The sequence below is a fragment of the Hippichthys cyanospilos genome, chromosome 6, assembly GCF_059441005.1.
Source record: "Hippichthys cyanospilos isolate Australia breed blue-spotted pipefish chromosome 6, RoL_Hcya_1.0, whole genome shotgun sequence".
Classification (NCBI taxonomy): domain Eukaryota; kingdom Metazoa; phylum Chordata; class Actinopteri; order Syngnathiformes; family Syngnathidae; genus Hippichthys; species Hippichthys cyanospilos.
In genome coordinates this window covers 821,457-836,272 of record NC_142374.1, presented here as the reverse complement: position 1 = coordinate 836,272, position 14,816 = coordinate 821,457, and the positions used below count along the sequence as shown (strand labels likewise).

Sequence of the window (14,816 nt, the reverse complement as noted above, 5' to 3'; positions counted from 1 at the left end):
ATAATAATAATCCGGAGAAAAACAAGAGGGCTCTCGCAGCGGTAGCTGCTCGGGCCCTAATAATAATAATCCGGAGAAAAACAAGAGGGCTCTCGCAGTGGTAGCTGCTCGGGCCCTAATAATAATCTGGAGAAAAACAAGAGGGCTCTCGCAGCGGTAGCTGCTCGGGCCCTAATAATCCGGAGAAAAACAAGAGGGCTCTCGCAACGGTAGCTGCTCGGGCCCTAATAATAATAATCCGGAGAAAAACAAGAGGGCTCTCGCAGCGGTAGCTGCTCGAGCCCTAATAATAATAATAATCCGGAGAAAAACAAGAAGGCTCTCGCAGCGGTAGCTGCTCGGGCCCTAATAATAATCTGGAGAGGAACAATAGGAACCTCGCAGCGGTCGCTGCTCTGGCCCTATTAATAATAATCCGGAGAGGAACAATAGGGACCTCGCAGCGCTCGCTGCTCGAGCCCTAATAATAATCTGGAGAGGAACAATAGGGACCTCGCAGCGGTCGCTGCTCGGGCCCTAATAAAAATAATCTGGAGAAAAAAAGAGGGCTCTCGCAGCGGTAGCTGCTCGGGCCCTAATAACAATCCGGAGAAAAACAAGAGGGCTCTCGCAGCGGTAGCTGCTCGGGCCCTAATGAATATAAAGTGCAAATAATATTAGAACTACTAATGCCAATTTATTGGGAGCCCTGTGCTTATTTTATCACATCAAGTGATCTCGTAGTGACGGGAGACAATGACACTGAAGTGTATTATTTATATCCAGTCAACTGTGTTTTGTTTTTGTTGCGGTCATTGCAGAAAACCTCGCGCCATACAGATTGGCTGTCGGAAATTTCGAACATACTTTTAAGGGCATCGTCCTTCACGATCTCTAACAGCTGATTATCTTCTTACACAGCTTCTTGCTAGATTCACTTGGTTTGACTAGAAATAGCATTCAAACTCCTTATTGTGATAAATCATTATTTCAAGGAGTACTCCTGGTATTGCCTGTTGAAAGCTTTAGTTTTCTTCGAAGTTGTGCGCAGATGGTGAGTGCCTGGTGGCTTAGCCTACACACATGGCATTCTGGTGATGGGTCCAGCAACACAAATGCATCGAGCTCATAAAGCAAAACCCTGTCAGCGCAGGTATCACCTTGGGGAGGAGGAGGGAGGAGACACAGCCTCATGTATTAGGCTTTGTCTACATGTAGCCGGGGCAGCAAACGGGCAGTAAATGTCTCCTTTTTGCCCTATTTGCTATAGGTGGCCGGGCTTTTTTTTTCCCATCATAATCGAATGTTTCAAAACCTCCGGCCAAATTGGAGATTTGCCCAAGCCTCTGGTTTTGTGGTTGCGTGTGAACAGCTTCAACGGAGATTTGAGTCATCGCGCTACTCTTTTACCCAACGAAGACGCAGATACCGGTGATGTCAGAGGCAGAAGTTCTTTCTGATTGAACAAGTCAGAGGCAGAAGTTCTTTCTGATTGTACAGAATTTGTGACATTACTGCCGCTTAGCGAATTGGCATGCTTGTACACGAATTTGAAACAGCAATATGTAAGGTGTTTTTTTTTTAATAAACAAACAACGACAAGGGGGAGTCTATGTGGATTTAAATTAGACGGTTACATGTAGAAAAAGCGTTAGATTACTTGACTGATCCAGCTGCTTGTATTATGTGACCAACACAGCTGCTGTATCACTAAATCAGTATGTGTACCTGAAGCATAGAACTTTACAAATTCAGTGGGTTGCAAAACTATTTGGCCCCCTTCAACTTTGTGACCTTTTGCCACATTTCAGGCTTCAAACAAAGATACAAAACTGTAATTTCTTGTGAAGAATCAACAACAAGTGGGACACAATCATGAATTGGAACACACTTTATTGGATATTTTAAACTTTTTTAACAAATAAAAAATGAAAAATTGGGCGTGCAAAATAATTCAGCCCCTTTACATTCAGTGCAGCAAACTCTGTCCAGAAGTTCACTGAGGATCTCTGAATGATTCAATGTTGACCTAAATGACTAACGATGATAAATGGAATCCATCTGTGTGTAATCAAGTCTCTGTATAAATGCACCAGCACTGTGATAGTCTCAGAGGTCTGTTTAAAGCTCAGAGAGCATTATGAAGAACAAGGAACACACCAGGCAGTTCCGAGATACTGTTGTGGAGAAGTTTAAAGCTGGATTTGGATACAAAAAGATTTCCCAAGCGTTAAACATCCCAAGGAGCACTGTGCAAGCAATAATATAGAAATGGAAGGAGTATCAGACCACTGCAAATCTACCAAGATCTGGCCGTCCCCCTAAACTTTCAGCTCATACGAGAAGACTGATCAGAGATGCAGCCAAGAGGCCCATGATCACTCTGGATGAACTGCAGAGGTCTACAGCTGAGGTGGGAGAATCTGTTCATAGGACAACGATCAGTCGTATACTGCACAAATCTGGGCTTTATGGAAGAGTGGCAAGAAGGAAGCCATTTCTTAAAGCTATCCATAAAAAGTGTCAATTAAATTTGGCCATAAGCCACCTGTTAGACACACCAAACATGTGGAAGAAGGAGCTCTGGTCAGATGAGACCAAAATCGAACTTTTTGGTAACAATGCAAGACGTTATGTTTGGCATAAAAGCAGCACAGCTCATCACCCTCAACCCACCATCCCCACTGTCAAACATGGTGGTGGCAACATCATGGTTTGGGCCTGCTTTTCTTCCGTAGGGACAGGGAAAATGTTAAAATTGATGGGAAGATGGATGGAGCCAAATACAGGACCATTCTGGAAGAAAACCTGATGGAGTCTGCAAAAGACCTGAGACTGGGACAGAGATTTGTCTTCCAACAAGACAATGATCCAAAACATAAAGCAAAAGCTACAATGGAATGGTTCACTAAAAAACATATCGAGTTGTTGGAATGGCCAAGTCAAAGTCCAGACCTCAATCCAATTAAGAATCTGTGGAAAGAATTGAAAACTGCTGTTCACAAACACTCTCCATCCAACCTCACTGAGCAAGAGCTGTTTTGCAACTGATACATAACCCAAGCGACTTGCAGCTGTAATGGCAGCATAAGGTGGCGTCACAAAGTATTAACTCAATGGGGCTGAATGATTTTGCACGCCCAATTTTTCATTTATTATTTGTTAAAAAAGTTTAAAATATCCAATAAAGTGTGTTCCACTTCATGATTGTGTCCCACTTGTTGTTAATTCTTCACAAGAAATTACAGTTTCATATCTTTATGTTTGAAGCCTGAAATGTGGCAAAAGGTCACAAAGTTCAAGGGGACCGAATAATTTCGCAAGCTACTGTGAGTGCACCTGTCATGGGTGTCTTTGCTTAATGAAATCAGAATTTTTTCAATTCTTCCCTTCAAATCAGTATGATAGGGATCCCAAAAGAAGACAACAAAAAGAAGTTAACATTAATAATAAAATAATGAAATAAATAATATCGTGTCATTTACAAGGCTTAAAATTATTATATATCTTTAATTTGATATAGTATGCATCCATCTTAGACCGTTTGAACAGAACGTTGAAAAATGCACTTTCATCAAGCTCCGCCTGATTGCCTCTTGGTTGTCAACAACGAGGCTACGTGGATAATTTTTTCGGCGGATTTTGACACTGGCAGGTGGGGGATGAAACAGTGAAGGGTAGTGATGGGACCAGCAACACCGATGCGCGTGCCGAGCTCAGAGAACAACACCTGCACCTTGAGAACAATCACGTGACCAACACATGAACTCATTGAACTGCATCGACACAGCAAAAACGTGCCAAACTGTGTTTATAAGGAAGTGCGTCTGTCAACGCACCGCAACTGCTGAAACGAGCCAAATGACACGGTTGCTTCACTGCCTTGTCAGAGCGTTATTTCTCCCAACGTTTCCATAATGCACACGTTGCAGATATTTTTTTCTATAATTCCATATTTTTTGAACCAATTCAACATTCATTCCCAATGGAGAACACTCCCATTCGTTGTCAATTAGAATTTTATCTATGTCATTCCCAATGGGAGACGGTCACATTCGTTCTCAATTGGAATGTTATCTGTTTTAAATCAACCGGCTGCTTGGTACGGTGGTTAATGTACCGGGCCAACATGAAAAGGGTCTGCGGTTTGACCCATAACAGCATTCGCACTCCCATCACTTCTCAGATGAACAATTGTTTTTCTATTTTAACACTTCCGATTTCATATTATTCTACATATTCACGCGAGGACTTCAAATATTTTTTCTTATTCCAAATATTTATCCTTTCCACACAAATCCTCATTTTCTATTAAAAAAGTACCATTGAATTACATCGGGCGAATTGACGCTTAACTATAAATATTTATTTAAAAACAGTATATTAAGTTTAACATAAGCTTATTCATTATTTTTGATACTTTATAACTATCTGTCATAATTCCTGATTTATTAGGTCGAGTGACGCCCTAGGTATTAACTAGGTAAGTTCAGTTTACCAAGTGGGTTGCCTGCAGGTATTTTTAACCTCCAGCAGGTATCAGTATTTGATGACACAATATCGACACAGTATCAATACAATGTGTCAGTGTGCTAAAACGCTCCATAACGCTTCATCAACCCTCATCAAAAAATGCATTTGGGAAATACAAGTACCCTACATATAGCAACACCAGATCGCAATCATGACACTTTCACTGTGTTTTTCACAGAAACGTTCACATTATTTATTGACTGGATACATACAGTTATGTTAAACTTGGATTAATATAGAAACAATACAATACAGTGTGAAAGGCAAGCATAAATAATATTGTTTATAGAATGGGTGAAATGCAATTAAGTTACACGGTGCCAACAGTTTGCCCATGTATGAATAGTCTTCAACGAGGCCTCATTAATCGATCACTATGTTATGGTTTATTCTACGTTAGAATCTACTGGGTGAATGTTGAGGACGCCGTTTCACCGTTTCGCCAGCTGTTAGCTACACTAGCACCATAACTAGTTTTGCTAATCCCAAACCAACCCCATGCTAGCTTGGAAAACAGTCTACCTGCAGTGTTGACGTTGTCATTGCATCTCACGCTTTCCTCCGTCCAGACGTCTTTCTTCAGTAGTTTTGAATGTGGCTGTGTGACAAAACGCACAAGTACCTTAACTGTGCGATGTTTTCGACAGATACATTGATATTAGCATGATTAAATTGGCGACTCAGTTAGCAAAGGAGACAGCGCCACCCCATGACCGAAATACAAAATATAGGACTACATCCGGGGTCTTATTTCATGCATCCTAAACGCAACTTTCCCCAGCTCTTGCTCCTCGAAAGGTTGAGCGCGACTCGGAAGTTTATTCCGCGCCGCTAAATTAAGGAGCGTTTCGGTTTTCTGAATACGCATCCAGCTACGAAGATGGATGTGGCGTAGTGGAGGCCCTCCACTACACTGTTGCTCCATCCTCGTAAACTCTCCTTAATTTAACGGCGCGGAATAAACTATACCCTCCACTGAAGGGTATACGGGGGTACACGGCGTAGGCCTATACCCACTTTAGAGTAAGCATTGCGTATACCCACTTTTAACCCCCCCACAGCACCTATTTTATGAATGCGTAATTGTTAAAATAATATGGAAATCTCTCCACGACTTCCAGTTAGAGTAACATCATGGTCATTCAGAATTATTCAAATAGGCGTTAATCCTCAAATAGAAGGAAACAGTTTTTTGTTAATTATATTATTGTTATTATTACGATTTTTTTTCATACACAAGTGTCGGTATGCCAAATTAAAAATTCTGCCGAATTCTGTTTACATTTAGCGGAACTTCACCTGTCCTATACCCATCGTTTTTATTTCCGTTTTTGTCTTTTAACTGGTTTACGATTCACTTTGTGATGCTATTATTCTTGTGTTGTTATTCTTCTGTTTGTTCTTGAAACATACGTATGTCGTGATTTACACCAGAATTGGAAGCTGTTATCTTACGGTTTTTATTCTGTAAGGAGGTGTGAATACACTATAATGTGAGACTGTTAGAATCATTGTAAATATAGAGGGACTTTTTGAAATGAGTCTGTCATTGTTATATTTGCTTTGTGTATATATTTTTTTTAAAAATCTGTCAACCTCTCCCATCTCGGTTTCATGGGCGAGCCCTAACACCTGATTGGTTACATTCGATTGCAATTGGTAGGAGGTGCTATGGGACTGTAACGGAAGAGTGAGAGCGAAATAATTAAAATATAAATCATTAACGTAACAATTGTGAGCCATTGCAACTTAACACGTGAAATTAATTAATGAGAAATTTAATTTATTATTAACACTTTAATTTAATTTTATTGAACGGTACATTTACTGAAAGAATTTTGGCACTTTCGGTTCTCCATAATTCTCCTTCCTCTGAAAATACTGGTGGAGGGCGCTCGCTAGCATAAACCCCGAGGTGCGAGATCATAGGAACGTGCAGTCAAAGACAAAAGGGATGAGTCAAATTTCTTTCCTCTGGAAATTCTGGTCGTAGGCGCTAGCATATAAACCAAGGAGCTATTTATTCTCGACTAGCATATTAGTTTTAATCACCCATTTAGTCATTGTATTACTGCTGCTAAGCTAAGTATGGCTTGTTATGAAGTTTACACTCATCCTGCTTTGATTCGGTACAAAGCCGGTGTTTGCACGAGCGCCACTGTGTTTCTCGTTGTGGTTGTGTGTCTCACTTACATCTCGCCGCTGCTGGTAGCCTACAAGAGCTCAGGTAAAGCCAAGTTATGTCAATACAATTTCTGCGGTCAGGCCAGTCTTTACGTTTAAAGAAGTCACGCCAGCCCGCTACATAGATTGTTAATACGGTGCATTACGGTAACGCGCCACAAACGAGCGCGGTCCACAGCCTTCAAATTAAAAATGCAGCAGTGACTGCACCTGATTTAAAAATATCCCGCAACAAGACCATTTCTAGGGAAGACTGAACCCCTCCAGATCTCCAGCACAAGTACTTTAACAAAAATCGGGCGTTTCAGTTCAAAATTAAATTACACTTGTGTTATCCGTTACCGTTCACCCGGTGGCCGTAGACACAGGATACGGGGGAAACTTAATTTCCAGGGCCGGGCCCAGGGCCGTCCTGCGAGGGCTATTTACCCGGACGGGCCGGGTAAATTTCCGGGTAATTTCCAGGGCCGACGGATCCGAAGCGGTGCTCGCAATCGGCACAAACGGCAGCGGGAAGGAAGCGTCGGTTTAACCGTCACTTTTAGTTTTGTTAATACAACAATAAACAGCATAGCACTAAAACAGACTTTTTGCGTGTCAACGCGTTTTTCTCAGACAGGAACTCTCTGCGCATGCCCCCTTTTTTACTCCACAGTCTCCTTTCTCTGTCTCTCTCTCTCGCGCGCGCGCTCTCTCTACGCAACACTTTAATTCTGCAATTTAAATTATTACACTAAAGTCACAAAAAAATGAAAATTAGAAATTGATTATACACCAACCAGATCAGTTCCTAGGAAGACGAGAGACCTCCAGGTTTACAGCACATGTGCTTTAGCACAAATTTGGTGTTGCATTTCAAAATCAAATTCCTTTGGCAATGTTGACCCCTAATTCAGATTATGTGATTTTTTTTTTTAATCTGAAAAACAAAAAAATAATTTTCTATCCCACAGCTATACCAGTTCTAGATAAGACTAGATTACCACAGATTATTCAGATCTGGTGTTACATGTCAAAATAAAACTAAATTATGCAACTTCTAGGCATCACACACAATTGTGAATCTTTAATCAAGCGACCAAATAAATTTCAGAGGCAACCAGGTATCCAGCACAAGTAATGAAAGACTGAACTCCCCTCGTATCCAGCACAAGTATTAAACTTTAAATTATGTAACTTTGATCAGTAACTCAGATTTTTTAAAAAAGTAATAATTAAAATATACAGTGAACCCTCATCTACTGCAGTAGATACAATTCCAATGCTCTTTGATCTGAGCTGCTTTGTGGATGAGGTGCTCCAGCGCAGCCTAGCAATCTTTCTCTCTCCAACAAGTTCACTACTGTACAGTGTATAAAATTTAATAATTTAAGATTTAAGTAAATATGTGTTCTGCAGTAATATTTGTCTCTTTTTTTTTTTTAATGTGAAAAGTGGGGGCACTACTTTGCGGATTTTAAAGCATTGCACACCAAACGGGAACGAGGCGAAAAAGCGGAGAGTTTTGTATTGTAGTCAATGGAGTTCGCGTGACTGGGCGCGAATGCACGTCGGGCGACGCGATGGATGCGAATGGAGCGACGCGAATGGCTGCACGCGGTCACGAGAAGCGAAATTCCGCGTGAAGTAATTTTTTTTTTTTTTTACTTTTTCCGCGTTTCGGGTTGCGACAGCCCATCAACTTCCGGAACATTCAACGGCTCATGCAGGGGGCAGGAATGAATCATGGCGGCCGCTTTGTGGTCACCGGGAGTGATCCAACATGGCCAGCTGAGCTTTCAATACAAAACAGAGCCAAGCAAGAGCACTCACCTGGCTTGTAGAAAGGCGGAAGCGCGAGAACTTGGGACAACTGGTATGTGCAGCATTTGCTTCACTTAACAGCTGTTGAACTGTAGTTACTGTGCTAAGCTAACAATAGCGCAGCATTGTCAGCACAATATTTAGTGCCACTTGATTGCGACATTGAAACTTTTATTTTTGGCAGGCGAGTATTGCCGCAAAGAGTAAAGGTGCTGTCAGTGAAAATATTGTCTCTGTCACATCCCAGAAAAGTGAAAGTTCTCAGCAATGCTCTTCTTTCCGGATCTACCGTAAAGTGCACAGCAAGCTCGCTCCACTCCCCTCCCCTCCCCTTTACTCGCGCGACAAAAAAGTGGACAAAACATACAACAGCATCAGAAAGCCACGCAAATGAGCGTAGCGATTCGGCGAATGATTCGGCGTTCGGTGTGTACGTAGCATAACAGTTCCTACGTTTGTGATGTGGTTTTTATAGCAGCCAGCCCCCCCGCCGGTCCGCAATATAAATCTGAGGCGTAGTGAGAAGGATGATGTGGTTTTTACAGCAGGGAGCTATTGCAAAAGTTTAATCCGTAATGAAAAAACAAATCCTTGAAGTTGTGAATCTGCGTAATGGAAAAAGAATCCATGATGTGGTGAATCCGTGTAATGGAAAAAAAAATATGTGGTGGCGAATCCGCGATAGTGTAACCGCGAAGGAGCGAGGGTTCACTGAACACCATTTTCTTTCCCCAAACCATAGCAGTTCTATGAAAGACTTTAGCCCAGTACAAACACCTTCATCCAGATCAAGTGTTGCATGACAAAATAAAAGGCCTCAGAATTCTGCAACTTTTATCTTTATAGTTGATTAAAGAATATATCCATCCATTATCTGCCACTTCATCCAAGCTCAGGGGCAGCAGCTTCAGGAGGGAAACCCTCTCCCCGACCAATTTGTCTAGCTCCTCCAGGAGAATAGCCAGGTTTTCCAAGGCCTGCCGAGAGACATCGGTGTCCTGGGTCGTCCCCAGGTACTCCACTTGGGGCAGGACTGAGATTGAGAAGGCTGAGGAGTATGATCCCTCTGTAGTTGGAGCACAGCGGCCCACTTTCTTTAAAAAGGGGGAGCACCACACCAGTCTGCCAATCCAGAGGTACTGTCCCCAATGTGGATGTGATTTTGTAGAGGCGTGCCAACCAGGACAACACCACAACATCCAGAGCCTTTAGGAACTCTGGGCAGAGCTTATTCAAGCAATTACGAAGACTAGAGAGTGTGACATTCTTTCAAAGGCCATTTACAGAAACGGTTTCATAAAACTGAACATTTGAGCATACGTATGTAACCCTATCTTTATCTTTACGAGTGGAGGCTGGCCTAACTGCTGTATCAAACCGATCTGTTCCGGTTTGTGTTCAATTGAAAATACAAATACTTGTGGGTTTTGTCATACTCTAGGTTTCTGGATTAAAAGGAACACCTATGAAGAGCAAGCAGTCGTTAGGTTTCAATATGAGACACTGCTTGTGACTGCAACCAGTACAAATGGTGATTATGTAGCATGGAGCACCTTTCCGCATCTGAACACCATGCTTAGAAAGAAGCTGAGAATACCTGCCATTTCTGTAGGATATGATTTTCAATACCCTCTGAGTCATTCTATGTCAATTCACACAAATGCCCAGAACCTTACCAATGACACATCATGAATTTGCCTGATTTGTCTTCTATTAGTGTGTGTGTGTGTGTGTGTGTGTGTGTGTGTGTGTGTGTGTGTGTAAAATTTAAAAAAAAATCCAATTCCGGGTAGCACGCTAGTGAGGATGCGAGGATAAGCGGCTGTAGAAAATGGATTGATTACATTTTGGAAGCCCATATCTTGCAAATGTTTAGTGTTAATGTGCATTAAAACTGGTTCATCATCATGTTTGGAAAATAATTTATATTTAGTTTTAATGTTTTTAGTGAGCAATGCTCCAAATGTAACCCTACTTCAGGGAACTAGTTCACTGTGGGCACGTGATCATGTGAATGTGCTTTTTACCTCGAAAACAGTCCCCTTCATCAACATTTTGAGCCAATATAAACTTTAATTGTCCCAACGCCTTCAATATAAACTAAGCTTTTGCTTATGGTATTGTTTTTGGATATGTTCTAAGAAATCTTTATGTTCTGAATTCAGGTCAACTGTTGTTTTAACTGCCTATCCACGTTTCGCATATTAAAAAACATACCTCCATCATTAAATTACTCAACTGAAACATTAAACCTGTACAGAATTTAATGCAATTCAAACAAATAACTACAAAAAATCATACTAAATTAAAAATAATTTATACAAACCTATAATAAATACATTTAGCCAGATATAAGAATACTTGAAAGATAAAATTTCATATTGTTTTTGTTTGAAATCACAAGGCCCTAATAGAATTAAAAAAAAAAAAAAAGAAAATTGGTGTCATTGAGAAGGGTATGTGACTTGACCTGGAATGATCCCTCTGCAAATGTACAATAGTCCACATTTTTTAAATTGGTGTTTTTTTTATTTCTCATCAATACAATCTTCAGGTGAGGGAAGAGGACATAAACCAGGATGGGAAGTTGGACCATCTGATTTTTCAACTGCAGTTACCCCTGAATGATGAGGAAAATGTCTACAGTGTCCAGCTGCTATTGACATTTAGCTACCAGCTCTTTGTATGTATTATTCTACAACAAACAGTGAACTGCAACAGTGAAAAGACATCATCTGTGCTGTGTACAACTGCTCAACTCAATTTAAGCCGAGAAAACACTGGGACTGAGAATATGTCTCTTGTAATCATTAAATCGACACAGTTTTATTATAGCTACAGTGCAACCATTGATGCTGGCACTACACGTGCCTTTGTACAAAACTTGTATCTTACATATTTACCACCTTTCTAAAAGCTCCTCTAAAGACACGATGATGCAAATTAGTCTTACTGTATATATGTTCATTAGACAAAGTCAACAGTGGTGATGCAGAGCATTATTAAATTGACACAGTTTTATTATAGCTATATTGCAACCATTGATGCTGTCATTACATGTGCCTTTCTACATAACAGGTATCTCACATATTTACCACCTTTCTAATAGCTCCTCTAAAGACACGATGATGCAAATTAGTCTTTTTGTATATGTGTTCATTAGACAAAGTCAACAGTGGTGATGCAGAGCCTTGCCTACGTGCAACATTCGTCCTCTGTTCCTGGAGCAAAGCTTTTCATCAGTGGTGACCTGAGGCTGCAGCAGCGAACACCCCTGCCTCACCGTGGCTTGTTCAACATTTACAATGTAAGAGTACTCCATGACTTTCTCATAAAGATCTCCACGTTTTCTGTACTTTAATAAGGCACATGGTCGATGACTGTTTCATTTATAAAATCTACCTGACACATAATTTGCTTTGATTGACTTGCAGCTATTGATTAATAATATTTGATAAATCTGTCACAGATTTTGTAAAATAATCAATCAGCCAGATAACCAGAAATAATTTCTGGTTCTTTATTCAAAGTCAGGACCATTCCAAATTGGTAGTGCAGAAAACTAATTATGACACAGTTTCTGTCTTCAGCTGCAGCTTGTTGGCAAAATTGCTCATCAATGTTTTTCGAAGTTAAGGAAAGTATTTTGCTTAATCATCGATTAATTCATGATATAAGAATTATTTATTGCACCTCTACCATTTTTTAAATTTAAACAATGGATTGTGTTTCAAAATATCATGTAAATTGTGTTTTGCTCTGAATGTCCTAATCGATGCAAATGACAGTCATTCGAATTTTTATGTCATCAAACCTTTGCTTTGGCAGTGGTTCTTTAATGGTGGCAATTCAAGTGAAGGTGCTCTGCTTGGATTTGTTTGGCAGTTATCAGAAAAGTCAGGGCTACTTTGTTAAAGATTTGTAGGCGATTCCACTGAGTTGGAATGGGACGAGATGGAATATCCCAGGAGACGAGAGGACGAGAGAGACCACAAGAATGAGACAAAACAATTTTTTCGGTAAAATTTGGAATAAAAAATCATGACAAGTAGAACTTTTTCATTTTACAAAATGTTTTATTTTACTGAGCAGACTGGAACAAAATTAACATTCTAACATTCAAATGTAAAGTTTAAAGAAGAGTCAGGCTGCAGCTGAAATCTTTCTTAATATTGTCTATGGCTTAATTTTTTGGGGTGGCCGTGTTTACAAATGGTCTTTGTTTAATCTGCAAGTATTTTTCCATCCTTGCAATAATAACACCACAGGTGAATTTAAAGTAATTGGAGCATCCTGTATATATCCTGTCGGGCTGCAGATTCAGTAAATAAACCATTTTGCTTTGACGAGGGGGAAAAAATATTTTGTTCGTTGTGATAGTGACATCGGAACCACAGAATAGACTCACTTAACCCTTGTGGCACTTTGTTAAAAATTATGGAAATTCCTTTGATTTTTTTTTTTTTTTTTTTTGTATGGTACCATAAACTAAAACACAAGGGAGCTGAAATGTCCAGCAGATGTTTAATACATTTGCATTACATTTTCAAAATGCAATGATTCTGACATTTCTATTCCATTGCAGCTGGACATGGGAAATTTTGTGTACAAAAATAATCATTGTCCACATTTTGGACCACATCAAACCATTGTAATTGCAACATTTGAAAAGCATTTTAATAGGATTTGTGTCATTGATTTGATAAATTTTAATTCCTGATGCGTGTTTATTGATGTTTAAATGCTCTGAAAAATAGCCTACGTATCCCAGTAATGCGTACGTGTGCGCATGAGGGGTCCAATCACTGAAGGCCTAAGTGTGAAATGAACGGACCGCCACTGATATATATAATGCCTAGTGGTCTCGGTAAGAAACCCCAAATTTACCACTTTATACAAAGTGGAAGGAGTCTTTTCTTCCTTTCTTTACTATGTGGTTTTCAAAAGGTGTTTGCATCACCAAAGCAGGAAAAAGTGGACCAGCTTTTTCAACCCTACTATCATTCCGACTTCCCTCTGAACAGTGACCTGAGGAAAAAAAAGAGAAAGGAATTTGACATACCATGTCCAGACAGCAGTTATTTGTTTACACAGCCAAACTCATAAACAAAAGCAGCCACCAATGTGTCGTTTCGATTGAATTCACTTAGTTGTTAAGAAGAAAGAGTCTTTACATGTTAGAGAGTTGGTCGATGGGGCATTCATTGAAGCAGCTGACTTCTTCTACTAAGACTCCACTTATCAAGAAGTACTGCGACTAATCCTGCAACATGTAAAAGCCCTTTAAAGCCTAAACTATCCAAGTGAATTGTAGTCCAAGAAACAATCATCAGCAAGGGCAAATAGACTTATCTGGTTTACATTTCTCATGGAAGGAAGATTTGATAGATCGCGTGTAATGGGATTCAAGGATGCAACAATTTTCAAATATAATGTTTCATTTCGTCAATTCAAAACTTGATTTTCAAGTTTTGCAACTATCCTCAAATTTCGATTCGAAAAATTAATGTCTGAAACATATTTCCACAAAAAGTGGGAAATGTGCAGCAAAAGACAGGAAAGATGGAGAATGCTCAGAAAACACCTGTTTGTAATAATAATTTGAATAATTCTACTCTGATTTTGTTATTCATTTGTCTTTTTATTCAAGGTGTCTGTGATTGACGGATCTAGTCCTTTTGCAAGTGATTATGATCTCGACAACATAGTGAGGCTCTACCTGGAACGAAACTGTAAGGTTTAAAAAGCTCAAATTTTTGCTTCATACACCTTCTGTTGAATGCAAAATATGTAATATGACAGTTGTCAAATGCTGACAAAATTCTGAATTGTTTGAAGTACTGTTCCCAAGATAAAAACATTGATTTTGGCTCTATATACAACTACATTTCATGACACATCATTTTGCGTTCTGCGCCAGCGCGATGGTCCATGCATTGCTGATGATAAATTGCTGCACACATGAGCATTTATAATCCAAACGACTCTGCATGGCGCAAAAAAAAAAAAAAAAAAAAAAACAGCTCCTGAGTTAGATGGAAATACAACACTGCTATTTACCCAAAGTATAGTTTTTTTCGTTCTATTCATTCATTGGGCTTGGCAAAGTTTAAAATGCAGTGGCGGACTGTGATTTTCACACATACACCTTCTGTGATGTCAGACTCTTGATTAAATACCATGCGCTCACGTATGCATTACTGGGCTACACACTATTTTCTCGGAGCTTTTAAACGTCAATAAACCCGCAACAGCCATTAAAACTTGTCATTCATTATATATGATGCTGTCAGAACTTATAAAAAAAAAAAAATCAT

At 39.8% G+C, this 14,816-nt stretch overlaps 2 protein-coding genes across 6 annotated transcripts in view; one reads left to right on the top strand and one right to left on the bottom strand.

Moving 5' to 3' along the window:
* The window catches only part of vps4a (vacuolar protein sorting 4 homolog A), an 86,855-nt gene extending 79,564 nt beyond the window's left edge, over positions 1–7,291 (bottom strand). For 2 of the 5 annotated variants that reach the window (XM_088417692.1, XM_088417691.1), the window contains exon 1: positions 5,035–5,248. In XM_088417692.1, coding sequence (XP_088273818.1) covers positions 5,035–5,055 — 21 coding nt within the window. In that variant the 5' untranslated portion in view covers positions 5,056–5,248. Of the gene's footprint in view, positions 1–5,034; positions 5,250–7,038 lie in introns of those variants that run through there. The other 3 variants (XM_088417688.1, XM_088417690.1, XM_088417687.1) reach the window with 3 other exon arrangements.
* tmem231 (transmembrane protein 231) overlaps positions 6,297–14,816 on the top strand; it is a 37,128-nt gene continuing 28,608 nt past the window's right edge. The window contains exons 1-5 of the mRNA XM_088417696.1: positions 6,297–6,739; positions 9,941–10,107; positions 11,054–11,182; positions 11,663–11,806; positions 14,150–14,231. Coding sequence (XP_088273822.1) covers positions 6,601–6,739; positions 9,941–10,107; positions 11,054–11,182; positions 11,663–11,806; positions 14,150–14,231 — 661 coding nt within the window. The 5' untranslated portion in view covers positions 6,297–6,600. The remainder of the gene's footprint in view (positions 6,740–9,940; positions 10,108–11,053; positions 11,183–11,662; positions 11,807–14,149; positions 14,232–14,816) is intronic.